The sequence below is a fragment of the Barbus barbus genome (assembly GCF_936440315.1).
Source record: "Barbus barbus genome assembly, chromosome: 34".
NCBI classification, from domain to species: Eukaryota; Metazoa; Chordata; class Actinopteri; order Cypriniformes; family Cyprinidae; genus Barbus; species Barbus barbus.
The window spans coordinates 15,935,220-15,958,601 of NC_136762.1; the positions used below are offsets into that span (position 1 = coordinate 15,935,220).

A 23,382-nucleotide genomic window follows, 5' to 3' on the forward strand; every position below is an offset into this window, starting at 1 on the left:
CTATGATACTGTTTTTGAAATCAAATCTGTGCATAGTTATGACAGGAAACACCGGCATCTAACAATGCCTTTGAAAAACAAACAATCAGTTAATCTAAAAAAAAAAAAAGCAAGTGCATAAACCTAAATAGTAAATAAAACAGTTCTCGAATAAGCACGTGTCCTATTCTGTGTCATAACGCCTGATACAATGGTGTCTTACATTTTAGAGCAGTCAATGCAATTTGGGAAAGAAATCAGATAATCTGTAGGTGAGTGTGTGAAATAATCAGATGTAAACCCTTTTGTAATCGTTAACATTTTCATAAGTAACTGTAATTTAATTACTTTTTTTTTTTTAATCAGTAACTGATTAAAATGACATTTATTTTGTAATTAAATCACGTGATTCAGTTGCATGTAACTAGTTACTCCCCATTAACATCCTATAATAGAAACTTCTTGAAAAACATGCAGACAAAAAATTGTGCAGAGGACCAGTCACTTGAAAAATCAGGACTATATAACTGTTGCATGTAATTGCTATCTAAGCATTCAGTCACTACTAAGATTTATAATATAAATATATAGCCTATATATATATATATATATATCACTGTCAAGATAATAACATATCTAATCAAAAAATTCAACTATTCCAACACGCGGAAAAAATATTCTTGTCCCTTTATTCCAAGCGCATTTGTAATGGAGAAGGCGTCTGTCTGATCCAGGATCAGCAGCTTCAGCGGCCAGCGTCCTATATTCCTCCAGCTCTCATGGAACAGCACAGGCCCGCCATTTCACTGAATGCCTTCGCTGCTCCTCAATCCTGCGGGGTTACAGAAATAAAACAGGTGGCGGCTGAACGGAGGGATTAGTGTCTGGACACTAGAGATGAGTCACGAGCCTTTACAACGCGCGAGTGAAACCCGTAACAATGTAACAATTCCGCGTGAGATATTCTCTAACATCATTTGTGGATCCATCATCGTCTCGCGCAGCGGATAACTGTGAGCAAGGCTTCCCATCTGCCTTGTCCGAGCAATCTTTGTCTCCTCGTATTCTCGTATTGTACGGCAGGAGGTCGACCAGGAACTGTGAACACTATTTAGTAGCAGCGTGAATTTCAATATTCAGAAGTATTATTTGATTGTCGATCGCTGGAAAGCTTTGAAGATGTCTGGGCAGAGCATTACAGACAGGATAACTGCTGCTCAGCATAGCGTTACTGGATCAGCCGTATCCAAAACAGTGTGCAAGGCAACAACTCACGAAATAATGGGCCCTAAAAAGAAACATTTGGACTGTAAGTATTGCCAGCTGGGTGTTTAACATGAATTGCGATGATGAAGGTGTGCACAGCTGTTGCTTTGATTGTTATGGCTACGAATTTAGGCTATTGTACAATGGGCAGGCCCTGGTCGTGCTAAGCTAATGTGCTTGGACAGACTCCTGTGTAATAATATTGAATGACAAACTGATATGCATAACTTTCAACTATATTGAAGCAGGACTGTGCATGTGCAATACTGCGATATTTATATAAGCAAGAATGATGGGATTGTCGTTAAGTTTGATCCCATAATGCTTTTATAGTGCCCAAATCAATTTTAATACAGTTTATGACCAGCATTGCCATGCGGGTAAATTCTTATCACAATGTTAATTCCTTATAATACTCATTGGGCAGAAATAAATCAGTGCTATTGTTTTTCTTAGGCTGTTGTGCAGGGGTTATTATAAGGAAGGTGTTTCAGGGATTTGATTCTCATATTCGTTTGGCGACAAGCTGGCAGGTGATGTCAGTGAATGCTGTGCACCTTCTTTAAGAAGTGCTGGTCTAGTGCCAGTCTAGTAAGGCTGTGCTTGAGAATAGATCTCTATTTACGTCTGTCTCAGCCAGGCCTGACTACTCTTTCATTAGTTCTTACAGTGTTATAAGACAAGCTATGACATGTCTGAAGGACTGTAGGTAGGATATTAAAAAAGGAAAATGTGGAAATTGTTCTCTGCATCCTTAGAATTATATGCACCTTTCATGCATAATAATTCGATTTCATTGCATTTTACTCCAATGCAAGTAAACTCAAAGGGATATGAAAATTCTGTCATTAATTCCTCTCCCTCAGGTCATTTCAAAGATGTAAGACCTTTGTTCATCTTCGGTACACAAATTAAGATATTTTGATGAAATCTGAGAGCTTTCTGACCCTGAGACAGCAATGTGACTACCACGTTCAAGGCCCAGAAAGGTAGTAAGGACATCGTTAAACTAGTCCCTGTGACATCAGTGGTTCAACTGTAATTTTATGAAGCTACGAGAATATTGTTGTACACCAAGAAAACAAACATAAGGATTTTATTCTACAACTTCTCTTCAGTGTCGGTGTTCGATGCGCATTCATTTTTGTTGAATAATTGTTGAATAAAGTTGTTATTTTTGTTTTCTTTGCATACAAAAATATTCCTGTAGCTTCATAACATTACAATTGGACCACTGATGTCACATGGACTATTTTAACGATGTCCTTACTACTTTTCTGGGCCTTGAATGTGTCAGTTGTGTTGCTGTCTTAGGGTCAGAAAGCTCTCGGATTTCATCAACAATATCTTAATTTGTGTTTTGAAGATGAACAAAGGTCTTAGGGGTTTGGAATGACATGAGGGTGAGTATGACAGAATTTTCATTTTTGGTGAACTATCCCTTTAACAATTTTAGTTTAGCCAAAAATGAAAATTCTGCCATAATTTACTTACCCTCATGTCATTCCAAACCCCTATGAGTGTCTTTCCTCTGTGGAACATAAAATAATATATTTTGAAGGAAGGTTATTATGGTTAACTAAAACTGAGACCTTAAAGGCAAACTTGATGTACTAAAATAACTTAAACTGAAAGAAAAATAAGTAAAATACATATACACTACTACCAGTCAAAAGTTTTTAAACAATAAGATTTTTTATGATTTTTAAAGAATACTCTTCTGCTCACCAAGCCTGCATTTATTTGATCCAAAATACAGCAAAAATTGTGAAATATTTTTACTATTTAAAATAACTGCTTTCTGTTTAAGTATATTTTAAAGCAGGGCTGTCCAAACTCGGTCCTGGAGGGCCGGTGTCCTGCAGAGTTCAGCTCCAGCTCTAATCAAACACACCTGAAGCAGCTCATCAAGCTCTTACCAAGCATACTAGAAGATTCCTTGCAGGTGTGTTGAGGCAAGTTGGAGCTAAACTCTGCAGGACACCGGCCCTCCAGGACCGAGTTTGGACAGCCCTGTTTTAAAGTGTAATTTCTGTGATCAAAGCTGAATTTTCAGCATCATTGCCAGTCTTCAGTGTCACATGATCCTTCAGAAATCATTCTAATATGCTGATTTGCTGCTCAAGAATTTTTTTTAGCATTATCATGAATATCTAAAACAGTTGAGTACATTTTTTCAGGATTCCTTGATGAATAAAAAGATTCAAAGATGAGCATTTATCTGAAATAAAAAGCTTTCGTAACATTATACACTATAGCATTCAAAAGCTTGAAGTCAGTATATTTTTTTGGATATTTTTTTTGCAAGGATGCTTTAAATTGATCAAAAGTGATGATAAAAGACATTTATAATGTTACAAAATATTTCTATTTCAGATAAATGCTGTTCTTCTGAACTTTCTATTCATCAGTGAAACCTGAAAAAAATCTACTCAGTTGTTTTCAACATAATCATAGTAATGTGTTTTTTGAGCTGCAAATCAGAGTACTAGGATGATTTTTGAAGGATCATGTGACTGCCGTAATTATGATAAAAATTCAGCATTGAAATCACAGGAATAAATTAAACTTTAAAATATATTCAAATAGAAAACAGTTATTTTAAATAGTAATTTAAAAAAAATTGTATTTTGAATCAAATGAATGCAGGCTTGGCGAGCAGAAGAGAATTCTTTAAAAAACATAAATCTTACTGTTCAAAAACTGTTGACTAGTAGTTTAGATGTTTATATAAAAAAAATGAATAAAATGACAAACACAGCAAAATTACTGCAACTTTAAATAAAATTTAAACAAAAACAGAAAATTAAAAAATTGCAAACCAATTCAAAATATGAATAAAAACTATTATAGCATCTAAAACGTAACTCTGCTTTGAAGAATGTTAGTAACTAAACAGCTTTGGTGCCTATTGACTTCCACTGGACAAAAAAACAACACACACACGCACACACACACTGAAATATCTTCTTTTACGTTCCACAGAAGTTATACAGCTTTTACAGTTTTTGGGTTGAACCAACCCTTCAAGTTATAATATGTCACATAAATGATGGTTACTTATGGATCTTTTCACTAAAAAAAATATGAACTGCGTTTGCCTGATATGGCTATAGCTGTAAAATAGATAAGATCTGATTTTGAACATTTCCGTTGACATCTTTTGTGGCGAGGGCTTTGTTTCTTAGAGTAGGAGTGACAACTGGATGAATCAAAGTTGGCAGTGTTCTTGAGGCAGCTGCCTTACACCAAACCAACCAATCAACCACATGACTGAAGTCAACCGCATTCATTCAGATAGTAGCAGCTCATCTGAAACGGCACATCACTGTCTATGTGACGACTACACCACAACTGTTTCACTCCCCTAAAGCATATTAGCAGAAGTGCAGTAAACATTTCATCTAAAACGTCCACCAGCAGTAGTGGGCTGTGCGTTAGTTTATTCCTGTTACGTAATTCAGAATAAAGCACATTTTATATGTAAAAAAGCTTATATATGTGGGCTCTCTCCACAGAGTATTATTTTTCTGTTATAAATGCATGGTAATCCTTTGATTTATTACATTTTAAGCTCTATACCAGTGCACTCCGTTGACTCAGTTCTTGCCTGTTCACCCAGTTATTAATGTCAGTAGTTAATGGAAATCTCTCTTGTTTCTATTGTAGACCTGATACACTGTACCAATGAGATGAATGTGAACATTCCTCAGCTGGCAGACTCTTTGTTCGAGAGGACCACCAACACCAGCTGGGTGGTGGTCTTTAAGTCTCTAATCACAACACATCACCTCATGGTATACGGGAATGAGGTGCGTGACTGGGAGACCTGTCCACTTTTTTAATAATTTTTTTCCATGTGCTAATAAAGATCTGCAAATAATTCTATGCATTAAACCTTTTTTTATTATTTTGGTTACAGCGATTTATTCAGTACCTGGCCTCCAGGAACACATTATTCAACCTCAGTAATTTCCTGGACAAAAGTGGCCTACAAGGTACAGTATTGAACTATTTATTTCAGGCTCTACGGAGATTTAATTTTTCTTTCATGCTCATTTTTTCGATGCATTATTTAAATTGTTGTAAATGAAATATTTATTTAATGGCATTTTATATTATGTTATAAAGACATTATTTTCTTTTTTAATTTGTCATTTGTTTTGTAATGATATTTATAACATTCACTTTTTTGCAGTTTTAATTTAACATTTCATATTCCCTTTTCCTGATTGTAGCACTTTTCCTCTGTGATCCTCAACTAATCCTTAAAGGGATGGTTCACCCAAAAATGAAAATTCTGTCATCATTTACTCACCCTCAAGTAGTTCCAAACCTGTATGAATGTCTTTGTTCTGCCGAACACAAAGGAAGATATTTTGAAGAAAGTTTGTAACCAGGCTGTTTTGGGGCACCATTGACTCCCATAGTAGGAAAAAAAAAATACAATGGAAGTCAATGGTGCCCCAGAACTGCTCTGTTTCCCACATTCTTCAGAATATCTTCCTTTGTGTTCGGCAGAACAAAGACATTCATACAGGTTTGGAACACCTTGAGGGTGAGTAAATGATGACAGAATTTTCAATATTGGGTGTACAATCCCTTTAACATTTATTCTAAATAAAATAATTAATTTCATAACTGTGATATTTATTTGTGTCTCCCTAGGTTATGATATGTCAACATTCATTCGAAGGTATAGTCGATATCTGAATGAGAAAGCGGTTTCATATCGACAGGTGGCATTTGACTTCACGAAAGTAAAGCGTGGGTAGGATATTTTTTATACATTTTATAAAATGATTTTGAATCTAAATGTAGTATCTAGTTCCTGCTTTCTCTGGTGTGCTGAATTTTACATTAAGTGCATTATGTAACTCAAACAGTGATTCATTTGACCAGCAAATTGTTCACTCGATACAAAGTTGTTGTTTTTTTTCTTTTTTTTAGCCTTAGCTGTAGTTTTTGTTCTAAATCATTTGAGGGGTATTTGTGCAGCACTAGGTTTGAAGTGCTTGCATTAAGTGCTTGAAGTCATTGCGCTGGATCATCCACTAAACCTCCATGCACTGATCCCCCTAATGTCATTTGACCTATATTTTAAAATCTTTTCCTTAAGGGTGGATGGAGTGATGAGAACCATGAACACAGAGAAGCTTCTTAAAACCATCCCCATTATACAGAACCAGATGGATGCCCTTCTTGACTTCAATGTAAGCTGACGGTTGATCTATATACTGTACATGCATGTTCACTGAAAAAAATGACTTAAGAATATATGCGATGATTATATACTCTGTAGAAGCAAAGCATTTGTGTTGCATATATTTAAAAATATGTTTTTTTGTTTGTTTGTCCAGGTCAATGCTAATGAACTTACCAATGGGGTTATCAATGCAGCCTTCATGCTTCTCTTCAAAGACTCCATCCGACTTTTTGCAGCTTACAACGAAGGGATAATAAACTTACTGGGTAGGTCTTTCATCTCAATTCAAAATAAATAAACAAAATACTCTCTTCACTTTTATATGAAAGATGTACATTACAGATTTGAGGTAAATATTTGTTTAAAGGAGTAGTTCACCCAAAAATGAAAATTTGCTGAAAATCTGCTCAAAACATATTTGGAGAAATGTAGCATTACATCACTTGCTCACCAATAGATCCTCTGCAGTAAATGGGTGCCGCCAGAATGAAAGTCCAAACAGCTGATAAAAACATCACAATAATACACAAGTAATCCATACCACTCTAGTCCATCAATTAATGTCTTGTGAAGCAAAAAGATGTGTTTGTAACTTTAAACCATTGCTATAGTCTATAATCTATACTACATGCAGATAACAGCATAGTGCTGATTAATAATGCATACTTATTCATCTACCTCTTACAGAAAAGTATTTTGATATGAAAAAAGTCCAGTGCAAAGAGGGTTTGGACATTTACAAGAAATTCCTTACTCGAATGACCCGGATCTCAGAGTTCCTCAAAGTGGCAGAGGTGAGATTCTCATGCGTTGTTCTGGTTAGCAAGGGACTTCATTAAGAGCGCTATGTAACATATTTGTTCTCCACACCTCACAGCAGGTGGGAATAGATCGCGGGGACATACCTGACCTGTCTCAGGTAAGACTACATTTTTTTTTCTGACTTTAATAACACCAGTATTTTCTGAAACTGTTCTGCTTTCTCCCTTACGTTACTTTGCACAAATGCATTTCTGACTTAAACATGCATGCAGGTCATTAGGATGTGCATGTCACTAAAGATTTCTCAGCTTTTCTGTCTTAACTTTTCCCTGTCTACAGCAAATAAAGGTGTTATGGGCTCAGTGGAGATTTCAGAATAATAATTACAATAATAGAGATAAAAGAATCATGACTTCCACGGTTATGACAAGTATATTGACGGAATATGCAACAGGTTCTCACTCAGATACAGCTGTTGGAGCCATTTTGTGTTGTGTGTAATACCAATATATTACTGTTTTAAAAATTTGGAGTAAGACCTTCATATAGAGTACAATTACAGCACAAACACATTTCAGATGATGAGTATATTCCTGAGATTATGGGTTCATGATTATAATAAGAATGTTGATGCATCATTATATACAGTGACATGTTGGGCTTTTACCTAAGCACTAGTATTTGACACCTTGGGAGTGAGAATAGTTTAGTATATACATTAACATCTAAGTCATAATGGAAAATGTTAAACATGGACACATGAAAAGGACAGATTATTATCCAATGCAAATTCCATCATAGCCTTATATAAGAGCAGTTTGAAACTCATGCATTATATGTCTGACCAAGACCACCTTTATATTCTGTATTTCCCTTTATCTTTCCACCTTCTGTCCACCTTCAGTTTACTGTGTGTGTAAGTACTTTTCTGACTCTTTTCTGCACTCCTCTGCACTGTTTAATTTTTATTGCCAATAAGCTATTTACTGTCTTTTCATTGGGCACTTGATGCAGTCAGTGCTGTGTTCCTGAGTAAATGTTTGTGCATTCCCCCAGGCCCCCAGCAGTCTTTTGGATGCCCTGGAACAACACTTGGCTTCATTAGAAGGAAAAAAGGTGAAGGACTCCACTGCCGCCAGCAGGTGGGCCATTCATGTGTCACATTCAGAGCGGAATACAAATTAATGAGTTCTAACAGATGCATTATGTTGACAGGTCTAAATTATAAGAGCTTGTGCTTGACAAATACAGGAGTTCTGTATACTCTAGTTGTACATTTCTATTTGATACTCACAGAAGCCCAATTTATCTCTCCCCGACTTTTGTAGGGCAAGCACACTCTCCAATGCGGTGTCATCTCTGGCCAACACTGGCATGTCTTTCACCAAAGTGGATGAAAGGGAAAAGCAGGCAGCTCTCGAGGAGGAGCAGGCGCGATTGAAAGCTCTAAAGGTACATAAAAGGACACATATCAAAAATAATTTCACCCACCAGAGGAAAGGGTTTCCAGTATTTTCTGTAAATTTTTCTTTGGTTCATTATAGATTCCTGTTTTCTTGTTGTATGTGCACACATTTGGACAATTCTGCATTGTACATTTGTGTGTGTGTGTGTGTGAATTCAATAAATTCAGAAAATATTCAGGTAGTGAAAACCGTATTTACAGAAATTCTACACCTTGTAATGAAACGAACTGAACAACTAGTTGTTAATGATGTATGTAAACTTGTATCAGAGATGTGTCTCCCTTCTGAATGCGTGGTGCAAGAAATCACCTTAAACCAAGTATGATTTGACTCAGTGTTGCCAGATCTTGCCATGAAAAAAATACAACAAAAAAGAACAAGCCCATAATACACTTAAATCCAAAAGTGTTATCTTGGAAATAAGATACATACCAAAATATAGTGACCTGCAACTGCCTAATTCATTAACTCCATAAAGTGGTTTGCTTTATGAGCCGAGCCCAAACAACAAGGCCAAAAATGCTTAATAAGCTTTGCTTATAATAAGTGGACTTGGCAACACTTCAAGAGTGTGCTCTCCAAAGCAAGATATAAAACAACATGTCTGTCGACAGTGGTTTAGTTAAAAATCACTGAATGTAACAAGCCTTTGGTCACTAATATTACTTTGATCAAAAATCGCAGATACCAAATGCACAAGATGGCAAAACATTTCCGTGTTAATGGTGTCACACATTGCAATTTTGAGAGCGAGTTCTGTTCTGTACACACACAAAACTGTAATTTGGGGGATTCTCTTAGATATTTAAATATGGTTTTCACTCCTTAAGCTTAATAGCATGTTAATAGACAATATTTTGTTTGTTAGATTAATCATGGGTGTCTTTCTATATGTGTCTGAAGCTCATAAACCATTCCTAGAAAATATAATGCATATATTGCACACAATATTGGCAAGATTTGGTGAAAACTTCTTATTTGATTGGCTGAATACTTCCAATCACACAAGTGCACAGGTTTTTTAATCAGAAAGCTTTGTGTACAACTTGCCGCGCTGCTTCAATTCACACGTCTGGTTTGGGGATGAATGGTAGAAAAAGTTGCCAGACTGACAGAATTTGCTAAGATTATCCAACTGAATCTATGATTAATATTTAACAGGTTTCTTTAAGGCTGATAAATGTTAAAACAATTATCTGAATGAGCTTGGTATCACATTTCAAATTTATCCTCAAAACATCACACTAATGAATGAAAAGTGGTTGGTTATTCTCCATGCCAATCAGATGGCTCCTTCCTCTCTAAAAGGCTTCTTGTAAACAGGAACAGAGGCTGAAGGAGCTCTCCAAGAGGCCTTCGTTTGCCACGACCGACACTTCTCCAGTCTCCACCACAGCAGCATGCATCAGCACAGCTCCTGCCATCGACCTGTTCTCCACTCCCAGCTGCTCCAATGGGTTAGCCAATCAAATCACTTCACAGTGTGACATCTCAAGCCATCCTAGGTGTATATGACTTTTTTCTTTCTGACGATTACAATCGGAGTTATATTAAAAACTGTCCTGCCTCTTCCAAACTGTATGAATGGCAGTGAATGGTGGTTGAGATTTTGAAGCCCAAAAAAGTGCATTCATCCATCATAAAAAGTGCTCCACATGGCTTCGGGGGTTAATATAGGCCTTCTGAAGTGAATCAATGCGTTTTTGTAAGAAAAATGTCCATATTTAAAACTTTCTAAACCGTAATCTCTATCTTCTGTTAACTGTCGTACGCATGTTCACGAGAGAGTTGTGTTCAGCAGATGACGTAGGACATAGGCAAGCGTAAGCTCCTGCCAGAATATGCTAGTCTTGCGAGGTTTTTTTTGTTTACAGCAAAGGAAAACCAGTCTCCTCTTGGCTTTTTTTTTAAATCCTCCAACATTTTTCTTTACAAATCCTCGTTTTTTTTACTTCTAATTCATGACCGGTGTTGTGTTTTGCTATCTCCTCTGCGCTTCCTCGTTCATCACTAATCACCGGAGCTTACACTACGCATGCATCCTACGTCATCTGCTGGAACACCACTCTCTCGTGTCGTGAACATGCTTACAACAGTGAGCAGAAGCTAGAGATTACAATTTGTAAAGTTCTAAATATGGATATTTTTTTTAAACAAACGCATCGCTTCACTTCAGAAGGCCTTTATTAACCTCCCCGGAGCCACGTGGGCCACTTTTTATGATGGATGAATGCACTTTTTTGGGCTTGAAAAACTCAACCCCCATTCACTGCCGTTATAAAGCTTGGAAGAGCAAGGATATTTTTTTATATAACTCTGACTGTATTCGTCTGAAAGAAGAAAGTCATATACACCTAGGATGGCTTGAGGGTGAGTAAATCATGGGGTCATTTTCATTTATGGGTGAACTATCCCTTTAAATCGGTTGGGGATTAAAGCATTTTTGTTTTGTTTTCTGATCCTCAGTGCCCTGAAGATGGAGAGTGACCTCTTCGACTTGCAGACTAACTTTCAGTCAAGCATGCAGGCCGGACCCTCTGTGGCCACGGCATGGGGAGGTGAGACCCTTTGCGTGTGACCGCCTCAGAGATATTCAGCATGCTGTAGCCTTCTCTGTGTTAACTTGAATCTCTTTCTAATGTCCTCCTGTTCAACTTTTTCTCTCTCTCCTTTTGCCTGCTCAGATCCTTTCTCTTCTTCTGAAGCTGTAGATGACTCCATTCCAAACCTAAACCCTTTCCTAACCAAACTTGTTGTTGATGGTGCTCATCTACCCGTTATGTCATCAGATGGTGTTAGTTTCTCCTCTAGGATGTCAGGTCATGAGATTTTTGGTGGTAAACATGCTTTAGTTCCTTTATTCCAAACCAACCAATCCACCCATCCAAAGTGTTTTATTAGTTAGAGTTTTTCTGGTCGTTGAAAGTCCCTCGTTGTTTCGCATGCACAGTGTATCCTGTTGTGTCAAATCAGGAATCCTCTGATTAAGTTCGGTTCTTACAGTTGAGCTCGGCGTCTGAGTAAGAATGCAGTCTGTAATTGGAGACTAAATGGAGGTTAGGTGGCAGTACTATAGATAACCCTCAAATAATGTTTGTACACACAGAGCTTTGTTTTGGCTTTGTTATAGTGGGGCTGTTTCATTAATTACAGTTTTTATCTTGATTTAAAGCTAAAATTAAAGCGGGTGTAGGTAGTGTGAGACCAAAACAACTGGAAAAATGCATGTTAACTGGGTGTATAGAAAGACAAATAAACAAGATGATATATCTACATTCTGAATAGATTATTTTGCCCAACTTCCAACATATGATAATTTGAAGAACAAAGATATACACCACCATTCAAAATTTTGGGGTCTGTAAGAATATTTTAATATTTTGAAAGTCTCATTCTCATCAAGGTTGCATTTATGTGATCAAAAATACAGTAATATTGTGAAATATTATTACAATTTAAGATAATTGTTTTCTATTTTAATATATTTTAAAATGTAATTTATTCTTGTGACAGAAAGCTGAATTTTCAGCATAATTACACCAGTCTTCAGCGTCACATGATCCTTCAGAAATCATTCTAATATGCTAAAATGCTTAAAATATTTTTATTTGAAATGTTTTTGATGAATAGGAAGTACAAAAGAACAGTATTTTCTGAAATAGATTTTTAAACATTATAAATATATTTACTGCCACATATCCTTGCTGAATAAAAGTATTAATTTCTTTTATAAAAATAAAAATAAAGGAACCCAGACTTTTAAGGGTAATATATAAAAGTAGGGCTATCAAAGGTAATGCGTTAACACAAATGCGATTACTGACTTTGAAAGATGAAATTTTAATAATTACCAAAGGTCAGCAAGTGAAATATAAACAATGAGTTGAACCTGGCATATAAAAACGGACAAATAAATATTTTAATAATTTGACATCAACTAATCATAAACATTCTGAAGCATTCTACAACAAAAGTTTGTCAGAAAATCACGCATTTCATTCCAGTTTTCACCCCAGTCTATCTTTGCCTTGTAAAGGTTTAGTAGTTAAACTATAAAGCTATTAGTGAATGATTGTTTTTCCTTTTCCACCATAGATCAGTACAATCCCTTTATTGATTCAAGTTCATCTGTATCAACCAATTACAAACGCACTGTGCGGATAGAGCACTTAATCTCAGGTACCATGATGCAAACCATCCCACCTATGTTTCCCCTCTGTCTGGAAACATAGGAGCACTGAAGCAGTGTACAGGGACTAACCTGTGATGATCCCTGCTGGATGCTGTTTGCCTTCTGCACATGGCTGTATTAATATTGCTGTTTAAATACGCTCTTTACTAATCCACTCTGAATCTCAAATGTCTTTATGTATGTCTTTACGCTTGCCGTGTTGTTTCTCCTTCTCCCCGCCTGCCTGTCAGACTCGTTTGGTCAGCCGTCTATGGTCCAGCATCTCCCAAACCCCTCTCCCTTCCAGTCTGAGCCCTCCACTGTAGCAGACCTATTCAGAGGTAGGGAGCCTGTGGCTGGAGGTTGCCTTGTGTGGTGCTGCACCCCTTTGTGATATATGTTTCCCTTTGTCTCTAATGCTGTCTGATCTAACATAATATAACACCATTCAAAATCAGATCCTTAAAGGGATAGTTCACCCAAAAATGACAATACTATAAAAGGCATTTTTGTAAAAGTTGCTTAAATATCTTAATTTAACTAAGGCCTAGTCCTGGCTTAAACTAAGCCCCGTTTGTGAAACCGGGCCTATATGTTTTATAACAAGTTTAGAATGACACAAGGGTGAGTGAATGATGACAGTTTTTGCATTTTGGTGAAATCTATCCCTTGTAGTTTTTCAGGATGTCTTGTGCATGACTGTAGTTTACCCTCCACTATCTTTGACGTAACCATGGACTCTAGTCCACTTATTGGCTTAACTTGTGTATTCTTCAGACGGTGTCCTAGTCTATATTGTGACTTCTGTAAGAAGGTTTAAATGGCTTTTTGTACCTTTTGAAGGATACGGAGCTTCACAAATCCCTCCTCCACAGAGCTCAGGGGAGCTGCATGTTGACTTTGAGTCTGTTTTTGGTACTAAAGCTGCCTCGTCTAATAGCCTGGATACAGATGGTAAGGCATTTTAGGTAAAATCAAATGAAAACACATCAGCATGTAATCAGAAGTTTCTGATCTGAAAGCATTAAGTGATTTTAAACTGGGCTTTTTTGTCTATATGTTTCTCATTTGCTTTATTATGCTTATATAAAGCACACTGAATCACCATTGTGTATCAAATATTCTATATAAACATACTCATCTGACTTATTTGTGAATGTTACAGCAGGGATTTTAAAACCCACTGTGGCCGGTTCAAATCAGTCCTCCAATCAGCACCCGGAGAAACTGGTGTCAGACGACCTGGATTCTTCCTTGGCCAACCTTGTTGGAAGTAAGTGTCAATTATTCAGAAGTTGCATAAGTTGTGTTTTCAGAATATGATGCTAAAAGGAAGATATTATACATCGTTAGGGGCCATTTCACAAAGAATGCATTTTTGCATGTATAAACGTGACATTCAGGCCAGTTATGTGAAGAAAGGTCTGGATCAAGTAGATGCTGCAAAAAATGCAAGCATAATTGTCAGTGATGTCCATTTAGTGCATGTTTACATAGAGAAACAATGGAAAAGCAACATGTTCTCTTGTGAACGGCCCCTGATTTTCAAACTTTGTTAAAAAATTTTAATGTACCTTTTTAAAGTCTTCATAAAATATGTATTTGCTCACTTATAGATCTGGGCATTGGAAACGGTACCACTAAAAAGTAAGAATTTTGCCCTTTATGATGCTCAGTATATATATTTTTCATTTTCTGATTTGGTGTTAATATTAGTCAACTGTATTTGCAGTGATATCCACTGGAACCAACCAGGAGAGAGAAAATTAACTGGTGGAATGAACTGGCAACCCAAAACTGCTCCTTCTACTACATGGAACCCTGTCTCTATGGTATAGCTGTACTTTATTTTGACAAAATTGCTCTGTTCCAAAACCCAGTGAACTTTGTACATAAGCAGCTACCTTCTAGGGAAGCATCCTTACCTCTTAAGGCTGGAATACATTACATGACTTTTAAAATCTGAACAGATTTTAAAAACACTAGGCATCACACACTTGTCTATCCAGCCTAACATTACCTTGTTCTGTTAAGCCTACAGTTTGTTTTATTCTATATAAGGGAATTCATTTAATTTTATTTAAACTGTTCGTTAATTCAAATGTGTGATGCTGTTATTGAAAGAATGCTACTGTCTTCTTTATATATTACAGTTCGTTGAACTTCGTTCATTTATTTTTCGTTCATTTATTTTGCGTCGTTAGAAAAATGTTAGGCTACCTTATTAAAAGCATTGCTCTTAACAGACCTGTGTGTTTTGTATCACTAGTGCAGTGTCCGTTCTCGGAGCATATGAGCCCTGTCCGCGTGAGGTGCACTGCTTCTGTAGTTTATTAAAAGTTTAATTCTGAACATGTCGCGTGTCCATATTGCACCAATATTGAACTCTGCACTCCCTTGGGTCCGCAGCAACACACGCGCCACGCGTGAAGTCGATTGGATGAACGGTTCTCTACAAAATAAAAATGCAAACAGACAGAGATTCCTGCCTTTATTAGAGAGAAGAATATGTTCAGCCCCCTCCCTCTGAAGCTTTGAATATTTGGTGTTGATTACTACCAAAGCTTCGAAGCTCAAAAAATGGTATCTAAAAAAATGGCCCTACTCTGACTCAACAAAATCTGCTCTGATTTTTGATAATTAGTGTTGACTCCCCTAGACTGCTAATCTGGGCATAAAATTAAGGCTGAACCACTGATGTCACATGGACTATTTTAATGATGTCCTTACTACCTTTCTGGGTCTTGAACTTGGTAGATACTTTGCTGCCTATGCAGATTCAAAAATCTCTCGGATTTCATCAAAAATATCTTAATTTGTGTTCTGAAGATGAACAAAGGTCTTACGGGTTTGGAACAACATGCGGGTTAATAACTAATGACAATTTTCATTTTTGGGTCAACTATCCCTTTAAGTGATCAATTTAGGTCACTATATAGGCAGCGTACACAAAAAACGCTCTACACAGGCGACTCAACTGAACAAGTGATTTCAGTAGCAACTTTCAGTAACTGTTTTAATCAATGCTTCGCACTTCTCAGTATTGGAAAGAAATGTTTAAATCATAACTGACATTGTTTCTGCCTTGCCTGCCATTTATTAACTGAGCTCACTGAAGTGCATTCTGGGATTTTGCTAAAACAAGGTGTCTTAAGGTTTTTGGAACAGAGCAAATATAATGAAATGAATCACATATGAACTTAGTGTTTTTATTAGTCTTTCTTTGTTTTATAGCCACCATCTGTTATGGCTTTCCCTGCTACAACACCTACAGGAATGATGGGATATGGCATGGTTAGTAATTTATTTTTTTTACAATTTTGAATTTTCTGTTTTCAATTATATTACAATTTTAGTCATTTTGTTGTGTTGCGTTTTTGCCATTTTTATTTTTAAATGCGATATAGTTTTTACTCATTTTAATTTCAGTTTCAGTTTGTTATTTTAGCATCGAGTTAAATTAAATGAAAATGTGGAATGTTGTTTTGACAACTAGCTGAAATATAAGGTTTAAATGAATTTTTCCTGGTTCATTTTAATTCAGTCAATGTTTATTTTCTATGGCTTTGGTTTCATTTAACTATAATAACCCTGCTGTGAAACCAGCTGGCAGAATTGAGGTTGGTTGTGATTTTTGTAGCCTCCACAGTTGCCCTCTATGAGCATGATGACCCAGCCCACAATGATGTACACACAGCCGGTCATGAGGCCATCCAATCCGTTCGGATCAGTGTCCAGCGCACAGGTACAGCCCATACAATCTCTCTAACCTTTCATACATTACGTTGTTCTTGTGATGAATGTAGGTTTCTATTAACACACTTCATAATCATGGTCCATTGTGTTCTGATGGGCCATGAAGACAGAGAACTCCCTCCCAAACTGCAGATCATTCCTCTCCTCCTCCACATGTGCTTCTCCCTGTCACTCCAAGCTCTTTCCTTTCTCTCTCTGCATTAGCCCTCCGCTGCCTCTAGCCCTTCCAGTCAGAGTCCTCTCAGAGCCCCAGGACAAGACCCCTTTGCACAGCTCTCTCTCAAGGATTTCTTGTAGAGCTTCGTCTTTTGTCTAGGTACCGCATGTGTTTGTGCTCACCGCTGGTCTTGCATGCACTCATGATCAGTTTGATCTCGTGCCTCTTGCTAGATGTAGACTGTTCAAATAGACTGCATATATATATATATATATATATATATATATGTATGTATATACAGTGGGAAAAAAAATATTTGATCCCCTGCTGATTTTGTACGTTTGCCCACTGACAAGGAAATGATCAGTCTATAATTTGAATGGTAGGTTTATTTTAGGCTGGAATGAGCAGGGGGACCTTGCGGGCGCTGCAGGATTTCAGTCCTTCACGGCGTAGTGTTGCCAATGGATTTTTGGTGACTATGGTCCCAGCTGCATTGAGATTATTGACAAGATCCTCCCGTGTAGTTCTGGGCTGATTCCTCACCGTTCTCATGATCACTGAAACTCCACGAGGTGAGATCTTGCATGGAGCCCCAGTCCGAGGGAGATTGACAGCTATTTTGTTTCTTCCATTTGCGAATAATCGCACCAACTGTTGTCACCTTCACACCAAGCTGCTTGGCGTTGGTCTTGTAGCCCATTCCAGCCTTGTGTAGGTCTACAATCTTGTCCCTGACATTTTTGGACAGCTCTTGGCCCTGGTGGAGAGTTTGGAATCTGATTGATTGATTGCTTCTGTGGACAGGTTGTCTTTTATACAGGTAACAAGATGAGATTAGGAGCACTCTCTTTAAGAGAGTGCCCCTAATAGCAACTCCTTACCCTTATAAAAGACACCTGGGAGTCAAATCTTGCTGATTGATAGGGGATCAAATACTTATTTGACTCATTAAAATACAAATCAATTTATAACTTTTTTGAAATGCGTTTTATTCTGTCTCTCACTGTTCAAATAAACCTACCATAAAAATTATAGACTGATCATTTCTTTGTCAGTGGGCAAACGTATAAAATCAGGGGATCAAAGAATTTTTTTCCCCACTGTATGTACTGATATGTATAGTTAATTTATTTTATTTTTTAAATGTTACAATTATTTTATTAACATAAAATTGACAGTTTACTTTCTCAAAACATATTCCTGAGTGTACATTGTTTTAAACATATTTCACGCTACTATTAATGAATAATTAATGAATTAATAATAACAACAACAACAACTGTTCACCTTTAAAAATGTGATAATTATGCCTGAATATATATATTTTTAAAAAGAGAAATGTGCAGATATTTAATTACTTCTTAAAAGTATTCTAAATGTTAAAATTATTTTATAAAAATAAAACTGACACTATTCTTTCTTAATGTTTAATTTCAAGTATATATCAAACATTTAATTTTATTTTTCAACAGTTTATTTAATTATATGACAAATAAGAACAAATGACTGAATTTACCTTTAAAACTAATATTCAGGCCTGATCATATATTTTTAAAAGTCATGGAGATTTCTATATGGAATAACTTTTTTCTATTTATGCACAGATATTTCAAGATATTTCATTACTTTTTCATTTTCTGTGAGTACAGTCTGTATAAAATGATTTGACTTATCCAGTAACCCCAAACTGGAAAAGTCATGAAGTAGAAGCCCTGCAACTTTCTGTAACACCTCTAAAACATTTCTCCTTTTTGGTTGACATCAAACCCTCTTATTTTTTAACCACTCTTCTCCAACCTATCATACAGAGATTCTCTTCACTATCCAATCAGTTCCCAGTCCTGGTTTCATTCATAATTGTGTCAGGTTAAGCAAGCGACGTGGGTCACAAACACTGTTTCTTGTAGACTTAACACACTGTTGTTTAAAGCATCTTTTTAAATCGTACATTTAATTGTCTCTTTTTCCAGATGCAGTTTATGTAACACAAAACGAAGTTGCTCCCTGATGTCAAACCATTAAGCTCTGTCCGGGATGCCGGGATGCTCTTCAGAGGACCGATCCCACAACATACTCGACGTCAGAGATGTAAACCAAGTGTGTTGAAAGACTGGGAGCATACTGCAATCATTTCGTAATTTGTTTAAGATGTCAAGTGATGCTGCTGTTCAACCCATAAAGGGATTCCTCATAAATTTTATAATCTGTTAAGGTAGGTAAGGGCATTGAAAGACTTGGATATTTTGTGTTCTGAGAAGCTATAGTTTGATTTTCCTGCTAGGTTGTTGTTTTCCTTCGACCAGGAGAATCTGATGAGAGGTCTTGTGGCGAATGTCGACCTAAATCGGAGTACAACTCCGCATCTGATATAATACGTGTTATGAAATAGTAACAGTAACTTTGTTTTACACTTTATCTTTTAGTTTCGACTTTAATTGTATTCACCGGTAGACCTTTCTTGCGTGTCGTTTGTATTTATTTATAATTAATGCCTAAAAAATAAAACAGGAGAGTTTACGAAGTACATTGGGGGAAAATATAAATAATAATTCAACATTATTCATGGGTGTTGGATTGTATAATGCAGGTTTAGACTTTTAAAATAGATATTATGTGAAAAATACACCTGTAAGCTAAATGATAGAGCACTAACTATTCTCTAAGTTTTATGTCTAGAACAACTTCCCGTAGATGAAATGTTTGCAGCCCAAGGCTATTGGGAGGGTAATCATTAGTGAATGGTTTGTTATACTGTTTAGTCGATACTGTGCTTAGGGGTTTTGCAATGAGATATTTGTCGGAGTAGAAAAGCACTTCCTCCGTTACTGTGAGGTGTTGCACTTGGGAAGGGAGGTGTTCTGCGTTATGCATGGCATGCCATCATTTTCACACGGACCGTAAAGATCTGGCGGCCCCTGGTCTGAATGTTAAGAGTTGCCCTCATGTTTCAGACTTCTCGTCAAGTTAGGCACCCTGCTCTCTAAAAGTCCAGGAATACTGAACGGGAGCTGGATGCTCCTCTAGCTATTGGTCACGGACAGGGTTATTGATATCACTGTAAATTTGTAGTGTAAATATGAGAAACGCTGACTGGGAGACGGTTCGAGCACTGTTGATCGGTGCTTTTATGTATATATACATATAATCATGTAGGCAGTTTGTCCAGGGGTTGGCTAAGGATGGTTTGAAATATGAAAGCAATTCAATCAAATCGTAACTGACCTAAGTTTTACTGAATAATTTCTGTGTTGTCCTCACGGATCTTTTTTTTTTTTTTTTTTTTTGTTTATGTATTTAAAAGATGTAAGAACAATTAGTGAACTCTTTCTTTTTCAAATAAAGTGCAGCTTCCACAAATCTTGCGTATGCTTGTTTTATGAACATACATTAGTTTTTTTCAGCTTGACATGATGGTTAATCATGTACTTGTCTTTAAGACTTACAAATACACATAAACATAGCTTATCTACCAATAGGAACCTGTAAATTATCATTTTTATTCCATTAATCTAATTGGTACAGTTCACTCAAAAGTCATAGATTCAATACTCTGAAGCTTAAAGGAGGTATACAAATGTTTGATAGGTTTGAGTGTTTACTCATTTGCCTCTTTACACTGTGAAATCCATTCGTTTCAAAACCTTGCTTCTACTTGTTAAACATAAACCAGGTTACACCTGTTCTAATATAAACTTGTTGAGGGAATTAAAAAGATTACATTTTTATATTTATTTTCCTTGAACATACCAGGAATAAAATATGTGACCCTGGACCACAAAACCAGTCTTAAGTCGCTGGGGTATATTTATAGCAATAGCCAAAAATAATTGTATGTGTCAAAATGATAGATTTTTCTTTTATGCCAAAAATCATTAGGATATTAAGTAAAGATCATGTTCCATGAAGATATTTAGTAAATTTCCAACTGTAAATATATCAAAACTTAATTTTTGATTAGTAATATGCATTGCTAAGAACTTAATTTGGACAACTTTAAAGGCGATTTTCTCAATATTTAGATTTTTTTACACCCTCAAATTGTATCTTGGCCAGATATCGTCCTATCCTAACAAACCATGCATCAATGGAAAGCTTATTTATTCAGCTTTCAGATGATGTATAAATCTCAATTTCTAAAAATGAACCCTTATGACTGATTTTGTGGTCCAGGGCCACATATATATACACACAGATATGTATGTTCCTGAATCTGTTTTGAACAAACAGATTTGGTAACTGATTCAATGATTCACTCATAAGCACAGTAATTTGGCGCCACCTACTGGTGTATTTAACCTACAGAAACACTGAAAGGTCCCCATCATTGAAGCATACAGACTGTCTGGAACAAAAACAGACAAGCTAAGTGATGAAATCAAAAGTCCCAGTGCTGTTTTGTATCAGCATTCACTAATCAAATTAGGACCTAAACGATAACAGCAGTACAGAAAATACGGAAGACTTATGAAATAATGTTGTTGTTTGCAGTGCACAGACCCTGGCTGACTCTGAATTACTAATCACAAATAACGTATTAATATCATTATGCAGATAAGTTTTATATAAGATGGTTATAGCCTCATTCAGTGGGTGTGTAAATTATGAGAACAGACTCAGCTGGCCCAAGTAGACTATTCATTACAATTCTCATACGAAAAAAAACAAATACAACAAATTTAAAACGCATGTAAAAAGACAGACCGTGTGAAATATAAACTATTTCAATGTTTGCATGTAGGGCCTTTATTATACTGTCCATTTACATTCTTTAGGAAACAACTTTAATGCATTAACGTCACGCGAGAGTGAAATATGCACACCGTATACAGGTACATCTCAAAAAATTAGAATATCGTGAAAAAGGTCAATATTTTTTGTCACTCATTTCAGAAAGTGAAACCCATGTATTATATAGATTCATTACACATAGAGTGAAATATTTAAAGCCTTTATTTCTTGAAATTTGGATGATTATGGCTTACAGATAATGAAAACCCAAAATTCAGTGTCTCAGAAAATTAAAATATTACATAAGATCAATAAAAAAAGGATATTTTAAACAGAAATGTCAGGCTTCTGAAAAGTATGTTCATTTCTATGCACTCAATACTTGGTTGGGCCTCCTTTTGCATGAATTTCTGCATCAATGCGGCGTGGCATGGAGGCAATCAGCCTGTGGCAGTGCTCAGATGTAATGGAAGCCCAGGTTGCTTTGATAGCGGCCTTCAGGTCATCTGCATTGTTGGGTCTGGTGTCTCTCATCTTCCTCTTGACAATCAGGTCAGGTCAGGCGAGTTTGCTGGCCAATCAAGCACAGTAACACCATGGTCATTGAACCAGCTTTTGGTACTTTTGGCAGTGTGGGCAGGTGCCAAGTCCTGCTGGAAAATGAAATCAGCATCTCCATAAAGCTTGTCAGCAGAAGGAAGCATGAAGTGCTCTAAATTTTCCTGGTAGATGGCTGCGTTGACTGTGGACTTCAGAAAACACATTGGACCAACATCAGCAGATGACATGGCAGCCCAAAATCATCACTGACTGCCTCTCCACTCTTCCTCCAGAATCGGGGACCTTGATTTCCAAATGAAATGCAAAATTTACTTTCATCTGAAAAGAGGACTTTGGACCACTGAGCAACAGTCCAGTTCTTTTTCTCCACAGCCCAGGTAAGACGCTGTCTCTGGTTCAGAAGTGTCTTGGTAGCCCTTTTCCTGAAGACGTCTGAGCGTGGAGACTCTTGATGCACTGACTCCAGCTTCAGTCCACTCCTTGTGAAGCTCTCACAAGTGTTTGAATCAGCTTTGCTTGACAGTATTCTCAAGCTTGCGGTCATCACTGTTGCTTGTGCACCTTTTCCTACCCAAATTCTTCCTTCCACTCAACTTTGCATTTAATATGCTTTAATACAGCACTCTGTAAACAGCCACACCTTTCAGTAATGACCCTCTGTGACTTAACCCTCTTTGTGGAGGGCGTCAATGTTCGTCTTCTGGATCATTGCCAAGTCAGCAGTCTTCTCCATTATTGTGGTTTCAAAGAACAAGAGATACCCGTAATTTCTACTGTAGGGATGGTCATTAATTGAAACTCAAATGTAAATATTCTAATATTTTGAGATACTGATTTTTGACTTTCATGAGCAGTAAGCTCTAATCATCAAAATTAAAAAAAAAAAAAAAAACTTCTGAAATGTTTTACTTTACATGTAATGAATCTAAAATATATGAAAGTTTCACTTTTTGAAATAAGTTACAAGAAAAAATGAACTTTTTCACGATATTCAAATTTTTTTGAGATGCACCTGTACTTCCGATTGGAGCGTTCTATCTTGGCGCGTCGCGTTGACCGCTCAAATGCAGGCTTTGATTGGTCGACTGGAAGCCGACGTCAAGACTCCATCCAACCCCGAGAGACGCGTCGCTCATACAGTGAAGATGTTCTGTACTGCGCGTCAGAGGCGCTCCAGAGGTTCTGCCACGGAAACAAGGTGAGCTGAAACCTTTATATCGACATGTACCTGTCGTTATGTTTGTGAAGATTGTTTTGCCACTACAGAATATATACACGAGCCTCTAAAGTTTAATGAAATATTTTATTCTTCAAGGTTGTCACTGTG

General features: G+C 36.7%; 2 protein-coding genes across 10 annotated transcripts in view; both read left to right on the forward strand.

Moving 5' to 3' along the window:
- Positions 1-729: 729 nt before the first annotated feature.
- On the forward strand, positions 730-20,121 carry LOC306854467 (phosphatidylinositol-binding clathrin assembly protein-like). 9 transcript variants are annotated; one of them, XM_079392513.1, is made up of 23 exons: positions 853-1,288; positions 4,915-5,057; positions 5,168-5,243; positions 5,914-6,016; positions 6,365-6,458; positions 6,606-6,717; positions 7,139-7,245; positions 7,329-7,370; positions 8,270-8,355; positions 8,542-8,665; positions 10,003-10,136; positions 11,146-11,237; positions 11,364-11,516; positions 12,775-12,858; positions 13,102-13,191; positions 13,694-13,804; positions 14,016-14,123; positions 14,467-14,497; positions 14,583-14,682; positions 16,085-16,144; positions 16,491-16,595; positions 16,811-16,922; positions 18,737-20,120. In XM_079392513.1, exons 1-22 carry the CDS (start codon positions 1,159-1,161, stop codon positions 16,901-16,903), a joined length of 2,178 nt encoding a protein of 725 aa, XP_079248639.1. In that variant the 5' UTR covers positions 853-1,158; the 3' UTR covers positions 16,904-16,922; positions 18,737-20,120. The 9 variants fall into 9 exon arrangements, with proteins under 9 accessions (XP_079248636.1, XP_079248637.1, XP_079248632.1 ...); XM_079392506.1 differs by lacking the exon at positions 12,775-12,858 and having other exon boundaries at positions 752-1,288; XM_079392508.1 differs by lacking the exons at positions 12,775-12,858; positions 16,811-16,922 and having other exon boundaries at positions 771-1,288.
- A 3,068-nt stretch (positions 20,122-23,189) lies between these two features.
- The window catches only part of sytl2b (synaptotagmin-like 2b), a 28,599-nt gene continuing 28,406 nt past the window's right edge, over positions 23,190-23,382 (forward strand). The window contains exon 1 of the mRNA XM_079392075.1: positions 23,190-23,253. The gene's annotated coding sequence lies outside the window, so the exon portion shown is untranslated. The remainder of the gene's footprint in view (positions 23,254-23,382) is intronic.

What these genes read in the sequence shown, in the direction of transcription:
- LOC306854467 (XM_079392513.1), top strand. Translation starts at nt 1,159, where the DNA reads ATGTCTGGGCAGAGCATTACAGACAGGATAACTGCTGCTCAGCATAGC. An exon ending in AGTTCCTCAAAGTGGCAGAG is followed by an intron (nt 7,246 to 7,328) that starts GTGAGATTCTCA and finishes CACACCTCACAG; the next exon opens with CAGGTGGGAATAGATCGCGG. An exon ending in ACATACCTGACCTGTCTCAG is followed by an intron (nt 7,371 to 8,269) that starts GTAAGACTACAT and finishes GCATTCCCCCAG; the next exon opens with GCCCCCAGCAGTCTTTTGGA.